This window comes from Odocoileus virginianus, chromosome 14, assembly GCF_023699985.2.
Source record: "Odocoileus virginianus isolate 20LAN1187 ecotype Illinois chromosome 14, Ovbor_1.2, whole genome shotgun sequence".
Lineage (NCBI taxonomy): Eukaryota > Metazoa > Chordata > Mammalia > Artiodactyla > Cervidae > Odocoileus > Odocoileus virginianus.
Window position 1 is genome coordinate 43,290,359 of NC_069687.1, and position 10,658 is coordinate 43,301,016.

At 37.5% G+C, this 10,658-nt stretch overlaps 1 protein-coding gene across 1 annotated transcript in view; it reads left to right on the forward strand.

Annotated features, from left to right (window-relative positions):
- Nucleotides 1-601: 601 nt before the first annotated feature.
- The window catches only part of NDUFS4 (NADH:ubiquinone oxidoreductase subunit S4), a 116,312-nt gene continuing 106,255 nt past the window's right edge, over nt 602-10,658 (forward strand). The window contains exon 1 of the mRNA XM_070476669.1: nt 602-735. Coding sequence (XP_070332770.1) covers nt 638-735 — 98 coding nt within the window. The 5' untranslated portion in view covers nt 602-637. The remainder of the gene's footprint in view (nt 736-10,658) is intronic.

Consider the following 10,658-nt stretch of genomic DNA (forward strand, 5'->3'; position numbering starts at 1 on the left):
ATCTACTGGGAAAAGACTGATATAAAATACTATGTTTCATAAGTTTTTCATATGAAAACACACATCAAAAAAAAAAATCTTTGCCAGGCCATGTGTCTAGATTTTTCATTTGGAAAATATGATCATTATAACTATCAACTGCAGAACATCAAACTGAATACAGTCCTTTCCTGAGGGCTTGCAAACTGAATCTGGCAACATTTTGGAAAAGTACTACTTTAGGTTCTCAAGAACCAACGGGCCCTCTGGCTCTTCTAGTGGGCTCAGCCCCTTATATTGAGTCCTTTGAAAAAATTATGAGTTGCAGGTGTTGAAATTCTCAAGCATTTTCTTTTGGTTTCTTCATTAACCGGTATGTAAACTAGTCCTAACAACAGACAAGGATTTTATTTTATGGGGCTGATATTTACACTTAATGCACTTCTTGCATTTTTCTTCCGTCCATTTTCCTTCTTATCTCTTGCAACCAGACGTTTCACCTCTTTAAAAAACTCCATTATTTAACAAAACACCTAACAAGAATCAAATTAACCCAACCCCCCGCCCCACCACTCTTTTGCGTTGCGGTTTCATGGGCTTGAAAACGAAGGAAGCTTGTCCCTTGCGGTGATCCGTCCTAGTGTCTGCCTGTAGCAAGATGGCGGCGGTCTCAATGTCAGTGGCGCTGAGGCAAGCGTTGTGGGGGAGAAGGGTAGCGACTGTAGCTGCCGTTTCCGTTTCCAAGGTTTCGACCAGGTAACAGGATTGTGAGGCTTCTTCTTCAAGCTTCTCGGGTCTCCCCACCTTTGCGGAGGTCTCTGCTAGCTGGGTCACGGAGAAGGCCTCGGGAAAACGTCCTTTGCTGACCCTTTCCTCGGGAAAGGGCGGGCGGATTTGGGGCGATCTAGGGGAGCTTGGCCAGACGAGTGGGGGCGTGCATGCGGGGAGAGGGGGAGGAGGACCCCTGGTTTCTTAGAACCTTGCAGTGCTGCTATGGGAGAGGGTCTGGGGTATGGGGTTGTCTCCGAAGCTGTGAACCGAGTCTGAGCCCCCAGAGAGGAGGCGGAGTCTCATTTTTCTTCCCCACTTTGCGAAACCGTCCATTTTTCACCTGTTTGCCCATCACTCCAGTTTTTACTGGAGGGTTGAATCTCTCTTTCCCTTACACGACTTTAAGTGGTAATTGACTGGGTTTCTGAACTGAAACATTTTATTTGTCAGGCTGCTTGGGAGGAAAACTTGGTTGGAATTCAATGTTAGTAAAAATACCGCTGCTAGTAATACTGGAAAGTAATTTTTTAAAGGCTGGTGGTAATGTCGAGAGGTTTCCCATCCAGAATTTTATTAAAGCCTCACTAATTCAGAGATTATTGTTCATTGTTTTGCACTGAAGCATTTTTGTGGTGGTGTTTTCTTTTTTGACTACATTACTTAATCCTCCATTTCCCCATTTTTCTGAATTTTCCTGATTTTAGTATAACACAACAGCGCACGTGCCCACACACATATTATCGAGCATTTTTATCTGCAAAAAATTTATTATTTTGTTCAATTGCTATTTTTATAGCTTGTTAGTATAAATATAAACCAAAGCTTTTGTTGATTGCTCTCTGCAGAAGTGCTTAGAACAGCGATGGAAAGACTGGATGGACAGAACTGAAGGGGGTGTGAGGAATGGGAGTGGTTAAAAATTGAAAAGAGTCTATTGAAATTAGTTTAGTGTTATATTAAATATAAAGGGAATACAGAGAGTTGGAAAGAGTTAATTAGAAAGGATTTTTGGAGATAAGTTTTATTTAGGTTTTGAATAGTGGATGATGGATGGGAAAGATGCCCTAGGTATGGTCAATGACTTATTAAAAGTCTTGAGCGGAATATATACATAGTACTGTTATTGTTGTTTAGTTGCTAAGTCGTGTCCAACTCTTGCGATCCCATGAACTGTAGGCCCCCAGCTCCTCTTTGCATGGAATTCTCCAGGCAAGAATACTGGAGTGGGTTGCCATTTCCTTCTCTGGGGATCTTCCCGACCCAGGGATGGAAACCGCATCTCTTGTGTTTCTACATTGGCAGGCGAATTCTTTACCTCTGAGCCATCAGAGAAGCTCATATAATATAGTGTCATTGAAAAATATAAATTTGTAATTAACTGGTCTACTTATGGGGAACTTAAAGAATGGAAAGTATTTCTCTAAGATACTCCACTGGTTAACCTAGGTCTAGAATAGAGGTGACCCAGGTTAGCTATTCTCTTAGATACTATGGAGATTAATTTTGCATTTCCAAGTAATTCACAGTAGCCCTAGAACTGAGAGCAAATTTGAAGGGTCCATGGCCAATCAAAACGTGGCTGTAGGGAATTCCCTGGTAGTCTAGGAGTTACAAGGATTTCCATGTAGCTCAAATGGTAAAGAATCTGCCTGCCATGCAGGAGACTAGGGTTCGATCCCTGGGTTGGGAAGATCTTCTGGCGAAGGGAACGGCAATCCACTCTAGTATTCTTGCCTGGAGAATCCCATGGACAGAGAAGCCTAGTGGGCTACAGTCTGTGGGGTCACAAAGAGTCGGACATGACTGAGCAGCTAGCACACACTAGTGCTTAGAACTCTGCCCTTTCACTGGGGAGGGCCCAGCTTCAATCCCAGGGGTGAACTAAGATCCCACAAGCTTCTGGGGCGTGGCCAAAGATAAACAAATGAAACATCGCTGTGCTATATGTCTAAGTCACAGCCATTTTATTAGCAATTTATAGTAGTTGAAGTTAAGATACTAGATTTTGGAGACTCTGGTAATTAGTCCTACTTATCCACATTTAAAGAGTTTCTGCTTGCAAATGTGTTTGTTGGAAGAGATTTGAAAATAAAACTTTAAATCATGTAAGATGAAATTTGTTTCAGGTGTTAAAATTCTTAAAAGTCAAAGCAAATTTTAAACACAAGTCAGATGATACATTTGTTTGCTTTCTTTAATTTTTTTTTCTTTTTTTTACCTAAAGAGCTTATGTTGTTAATTTCATCTTGAGGGAAATACATGGCACTTCTCTCTTACATACTATTTGCTTTTTATCCTTAAACTCTCTTTACATTATGACTTGAGAGTAAGGAAGAATTGGAAAGGTGGAGTGTGGAAAGAGACCCAATTAATGGGGAAATAGACATCTAAAATTCATCGTATTTTATTACTTCATTTGCAAATGATGTGACATTTCAGATCACTTGAGTAAAATGAGAGGGGAGAATCAGTAAGGCACTTGGTAAGGAAGGGAGCAGTGATCAAATACTGAAAAGAAAAAAAAAAGAACTGTTAGCAGAAGGAAAGAAGCAGTTAACTGCTACATTAACTTATTAATGTATGAATTTAACTGTAGTGTATCTGTAAAAAAAACCAAAGAGACCAAAAAACCAGACAACATGTACTCATAAGAAAGAGACAGAAACTAAATGGTGTAGTGGATTTCAGCTGATCCAGTTACTGAGCACCTACTCTAGAGAGAGTGTGTTTCCAGGTGCTTCTTATTTCCCTGTGCTGAACGAGAGGGGAGAAAACTCTGGATATATGGTCTACATTTTTCCTTACTTTCCCTGACTTTCCTAAGGAATTGTCCAGAGTAAGTTTAGCTATTTAGATATTACTTTTCTCCACAGGATCTTCCCAACTCAGGGATCGAACCCAGGTCTCTTGCATTGTGGGTGGATTCTTTACCAGCTGAGCCACCAGGGAACCCCAAGAATACTGGAGTGGGCAGCCTATCCCTTCTCCAGGGGATCTTCCTGACCCAGGAATCAAACCGGGGTCTCCTGTATTGCAGGCGGATTCTTTACCAGCTGAGCTATTAATCGGTTTATGTATACTTATCTCATCTGGCCCTGTTCTATCACTTCTCTCTATTGGACTGTCTTGTGTTTACCTCAAATATAGCTCCTTAGGTTCTTCAGAGGGTGTGCTGTTAATACTGGTGGGAGCTAAGTGTATGGGACCTTCCTTTTTGTGAGGCCTGTTTTGTATTGTATTCTTTTTCAGTGTTAGATAAGCCAGTATGAAATTGTGAGTTTGCAGGAACCTTCAATGAGTAAGAGGTACTAAGTTTGATGAGTTCTCTGTATACTACACTTTGCTGAGAAACTGTCTCAGCCCAAATTTGAGAAACACTTGTTGTTTTTCAGTTGCTGTCATATCTGATTCTTTGGGACCCATGGACTGCAGAACGCCAGGCTTCCCTGTCCTTCACTATCTTCTGGAGTTTGCTCAAACTCACGTGTATTGAGTCGGTGATGCCATCCAACCGTCTTATCCTCTGTCATCCCCTTCTCCTCCTGCTTTCAATCTTTCCCAGCATCTGGGTCTTTTCCAGTGAGTCAGCTCTTCGCATCGGTTAGCCAAAGTATTGGTGCTTCAGCTATCAGGACATTTAAAATCAGTAGATTGGCTTCTGCCTCAGATAAACTGGATAAACAAATTCCTCTCTGAAGGGCAGCTACTTTTTGCTGCTGGAACATATCAAAATCAAGTTTTGTGAGCTTGCAGTGTTTCTGATGTGTTTTCTAATAGGTTTCATTGTTTTGACTATTTTCCTCATTAAAAATACCCTTAATTAGTTGATCTGTTTTCATCAGTAGCAGACATATTTGTTGAATTCCTCTTAGGAGATTTAAACTCTAGTTAAATATTTTAACACTCTGAGCTCCTGCTCTAGAGTGAGTCTAGAGCACTCTCAGTTCAGTTCAGTCACTCAGTCGTGTCCAACTCTTTGTGACCCCATGGATAGCAGCACTCCAGGTTTCCCTGTCCATCACCAACTCCCAGAGCTTGCTCAAACTTGTGTCCATTGACTTGGTGATGCCATCCAACCATCTCATCCTTTGCTGTCCCCTTCTCCTCCTGCCTTTGCTCTTTCCCAGCATCAGGGTCTTTTCTAGTGAATCAGTTCTTCACATCAGGTGGCCAAAGTATTGGAGTTTCAGCTTCAGCATCAGTCCTTCCAATGAACACCCAAGACTGATCTCCTTTAGGATGGACTGGTTGGATCTCCTTGCAGTCCAAGGGTCTCTCAAGAGTCTTCTCCAACACCACAGTTCAAAAGCATCAATTTGTCAGCATTCAGCTTTCTTTATAGTCCAACTCTCACATCCATACATAACTACTGGAAAAATTATAGCTTTGACTACATGGACCTTTGTTGGCAAAGTAATGTCTCTGCTTTTTAATATGCTGTCTAGGTTGATCATAACTTTCCTTCCAAGGAATAAGCATCTTTTAATTTCATGGCTGCAGTCACCATCTGCAGTGATTTGGAGTCTAAAGTCTGCCACTCTTTCCACTGTTTCCCCATCTATTTGCCATGAAGTGATGGGACCGGGTGCCATCATCTTAGTTTTCTGAATGTTGAGTTTTAAGCCAGCTTTTTCACTCTCCTCTTTCATTTTCTTCAAGAGACTCTTTAGTTTTGCCATAGGGTGGTGTCATCTGCATATCTGAGGTTATCGATATTTCTCTCTGCAACCTTGATTCCAGTTTGTGCTTCATCCAGCTTAGCATTTCACATGATGTAGTCTGCATGTAAATTGAATAAGCAGGGTCACAATATGCAGCCTTGACGCACTCCTTTCCCAATTTGGAACCTGTCCATTGTTCCATGTCCAGTTCTAACTGTTGCTTCCTGACCTGCATACAGATTTCTCAGGAGGCAGGTAAGGTGGTCTGGTATTCCCATCTCTTTAGAATTTTCCACAGTTTGTTGTGATCAACACAGTCAAAGACTTTGGTGTAGTCAGTAAAGCAGAAGTATATGTTTTTCTGGAACTCTTTTGCTTTATTGATGATCCAGTGGATGTTGGCAATTTGATCTCTTGCTCCCTTGCCTTTTCTAAATCCAGCTTGAACATCTGGAAGTTCTTGGTTCATGTACTGTTGAAGCCTAGCTTGGAGAATTTTGAGCACTACTTTGCTAGGCTGAGATGAACGCAGTTGTGCAGAGACTAATTCTAATTAGTCTTAATATTAGAATTATGTCTTGGCACATAGTAAATTTTACCTAGATATATGCTGATTTTATTATTGGTTTGAATAGGCCAAATATTTTTCTTTTCTTTAATCTTATTGATGGATATCGTGGTAGATGATATTGTTATTTATAATATTTCCATTCCCTGTGACAGGATTATGCATCACTGCCCCGTTGGCCAAATGACTTGTTTTGACCAATGAAGTCTTAACCAGAAATGGCTAGGTCACGTCAGACACTAGCTCCAGGAACTTTCCCATGTTTTGCCATGTTGTTTTCTCCTCTGCTGTCCCAGGTGGGCTTTTTTCTTTCAGCCTAGATCCTGGAATAAAAATAACATGGGGGAAAGCAGAGCTGATTATTATAGGTTATATAAAATATAAACAGACTAAGAAATAAAGTTTGTTATAAGCCACATAGATGTTTGGATTGTTGACTACCTCAGCATAACAGCCTATAATGACTCTTACACATACACATGAAAATAAGCAGGTTTTGGTAGATGCACTGATATATCAGTAATTAGGCCACAGGCTTTTGGAGGGATGGATAAAGTTATAATTTATTTTTCTACACTTCATAGTACCTAGTGTAATGGGTCTTACAGTCACAAGTCAACGCTTATCACATAGATGAGTAAATACATATTCAGAGATGGTAAGGGAAAACAGGAAGCCATAGGTAGTGTTTCTGTTAATAGCCTCATCAGTGAAAGCCAGGTAGGCAATAACCTACATAAATGTGGATATAAAATATCTACAACACACATTCTTTTCTCATCATTTGCAGTGGTCTGAGTTTAGGATATTCACATAAAACCCTGTTAACTTCTGGATTGAAGTTGTCTCATGAATAGATCTTTTTTGTATTCATACATTTCTTTGAGAAGTGTCCTGATTCCTCTTTTGTTTTCAAATTTAAAAAAGACGTGGAAATAAATTTATTTGAGAAATTGTACTCACAGAACATCTGAGCTCTTTAGGAAAAATAGTAACTAAAGGTGATTATTAGACTTGCTATCTGCAAGCTACTTGAAGTTCTTAAAAGTTAATAATAATACATGGCACTTAGTGAAGAAAAATGAGACAACTTGGTTCCTGTATAATACATGTTAGAAGAAGTCTCTGTTTGGGAATAGGGTGAATACAGGATAAGAGCATTTCAAATGAAAAAGCTTCTAAAATATATCCTTTGGTGAACATTGAGAATCATTTTATGATGTTTATTCTGAGTACAAATTAATAATAGCAGCTAACATTTCTCACTTACTGTGTATTAGCCACTGTGCCAAGGACTTTACCTTCATTATCCCACTTCTCAAAGTAATCCTATGAATTTGGGTGTTTTTATTCTTATTTTTCAGATGAGGAAACATTTTTAAGTTTACATTACTAGGAAACAGTGACTTAGCTAAAGGAATATGTGACTTTTGCAGGAAGAAATATTATGTCTAATAATAGTAACTTACAACTTGTGTCTTCTCTGTTTTCTTCCTTTTAGCAAGATATATTTTTTATTTGAAAGACTATCTGATGCTCTTTACTTTCACTCCACTGTTCCTTTTATACTATGAGAGTCTCCAATTGAGGAATTGGGGCTTTTTTTTTTTTTGTGGTAAGGATCTTTCCCCTAAAGTTTGTTATCATTTTTGATAAGAGACTGTAGGTAACTTCATGACTATATTGTTTTTCCCTCTTAAAATACATGTAATGTATATTGAACATGGTATACTGAACATATTTTTCTTCCTTATCCTTGTGATCATTGGGGAAAAGTTATTGTATTCTGCTACCTTTAAAAACTATCAGGTGTCTGCTATGCTTTCTGAGTTCTTATGTTGGCTTTTTAATGGTGTTTTTATGTCCTTCCTTGACGGTCTGCTCCCCTTTAGCATTCCATTACTACTTTTCATTTATAATGGATTTGTATACCAAGCAAATAAACCTATTAGAATTTTGTATAAAATAAAATAGAATTAAAGCTTTGTTGGTGGCTGAAATTTACTTTATTGTGATTACAGCCTTGAACTTTTTAAAGGTTGACAGATAATACATATAATTGTTGTTGAGTCACTAAGTTTATCTGACTCTTTTGTGACCCTATGGACTGCAGCCCATCAGGCTCCTCTGTCCTATGTGAGCTCTTTATTATAACTTTTTTTTCAGTTTGCAGTATCCAGACACCCTGATGGGATCTTTGCAGTGATCATATTCTTCATAACAACTTTCATCTGAGTCTCTGGATAGTTTAGCAAACTATTCAAAGTCTTTTGTCCTTTAAGTAATGGCATGAGGACAATTCAGAATTTGTTTCAAATCTGTTACTGAGTATTTTAATAGGTTAAATATTAAACTTAAGTTATATTAAATATTTAAGTAAAATTAAATTGTATTAAATATTAAATAGTATTTAATAGATTAAAATACTAAGGTTCTTTAGAACCAGTTGCTCAAATGTGACCTTTTTTTCTTGACTTTACTGTCTAGACTTAAATTTTTTCCCTTATGGGATCATGCTCTAGTTCATTTGTTTTTAAACTAACTCTTGGTATGCATCAAAATCACCTGTTTTGTGCATAAATAATTCAGATGTCTTGGTCCCAATATATATTGGTTCACTGAGTTTAAGTTGAGATCTAGCTCTGTAGTGATTCTGAAGGGAAGGTAAGGCTGAAAACTGCTGTTTTTGTTTACAATTTCCATGCTATATCTTGAAGGACGTCAAAATGCATTTTACCTTAGGTGGAGATTTTTAAAAAACAGCAAAAATTCTTCTATTTTTGTATATTTTCCTGTTCTAAGTTTTATGTTTTCTACCCGTGTGTTTTATAGAGGCTTTTTCTAGGAGATACTTTCCTTTGAGGCAAAGCAGGCATTTTGATAATTTTGGAGAAAGCAGGCCATGTTACTCACTCTCCAGAGACTCTTGTTCTTCCTTTTGGAAGGGCTCAGGTTTAATATAGCGCAGCTGTTGAACTCTGCCCTTCAGAGTTTTAAGAAGAAAGTGTTTTATCCTTTAAAATGGAAATGACTTTTTTTGGGAGGTGGTCTTTGGCTGGATATCGTTCTCTAAGAAAGCTTTTCTAGAGTTCTTTTGTTTCAGTGATTTCTTAGAATTGTTTCAGATGTTTGAGAGCACTATCTCTGAGAGTAAAGATCTGCCTGCTTTTGTAATGTGTTTTGCTGTATCCTTAACAAAGCTAGATGAAGGATTTATTTCTTTGTGTTTTCTAGGACTCAAAAATATGTTCTTTTCTTTATTCAGCCACTCCATACATAAGTAAATGGTCCTTGAATAGCTTTACTAGACAAAAGATCCTGTTCTAGATGACTGTTCAGCAAGCCATATGCTTCTCCTAAAAATGTCAGTCTGTCCTGATGAGATTTAAAGTGAATACAGATGTTTTGGCTCTTTTGAGGACTACCACCCTTTGTGTGGAAAGAGTACTTTTTCAAGAAATTTCTTCACTATACTTATAGAAGTTTGCATGAAATTTATATTTGTAACTTTTGTCTTTTATGTCTAATGAAATTAGATTTAATTGGTCATTAATAATTTGAATTCAATGTCCTTAGTACAAATGAAATTTAGAGAAATAAAATAGGTCTTAATAAGGCTTTTGTTAAGGTTTTGTATTTATTTGGTCTTTTTAAAATTGGAAACTTAGAGTGCTATTAAGTATTTTTGTGCAATGAAAGGTGATATTTTGACACAAAGGAATACCTTTTTGATTGGGATACCTTTTTGATTTTCAGTGTCTTCTACTTTGGTAGGTTAACTGTAGAAGTTATAGTTCATAGATTCATAGAATGTTTGAGGTGGAAGAAAACTCTTGAATCATCCTGTCTGATCCTTTATTTAATGCAGGAATCCCCAGAACTTTCTGCTTCTTGATTATCTAGCACTTGAGGAATATATGGTGAATTTCTGGTAGTCTTAGAAAGCCCTCTGTACTTTTATTTAGACTTACTGGTAAATGAAGTTTCTCTTTAATACTATATGGAAAAATTGTAACCCTTATACATATGTCAGCCCTTCAGTTAATTGAAGACATTTGTCATCAGTCATTCTGCCTCTGAGTTTTTGCTCCAGGCTTAGCATGTCTAGTTTGTTTACCCCTAATTAATGACCAAGTTTCCTAATGCTTTACTACTTCTTGGTACTCCTTAGGATGTATTTCATTTTTCTGGTATCTATCTTTGAACTATATACTGTATTTTTAACTAAATGAAGTGATCAAATGTGGTAGTTTAGTTAATTGAAATCATAAAAGAGTTGACTCTTGATTGGATTTAACATTTTTTAATTTTTAAAATTATTAAGAAAAATTCACTGTTTTCCTTTGGTGAACAGTTTTTAGAATTTTAACACATGTATGGATTTGTGTGATTACCTTAGTCATCAGGATACAGAATAACAAAATATTTTACCCCAAAGACTTCTTCTCAACCGCTGTAATCTCTGGCAACAAATAATCTTTTCTTCATCTCCTTAGTTTTGTGATTTTGAGACTGTAATATTAATGGAACCATATGGTATACAGCCTTGTGAAAATTGGTTTCTTTCATTCACCATAATGCTTTCGAGAGTCTTCTAAGTTGTGTGTATCAATAACTCATTCTTCTTATTGCTAAATAATATTCCGTTGTTTGAATGTACCACAGTTTATCCATTTACC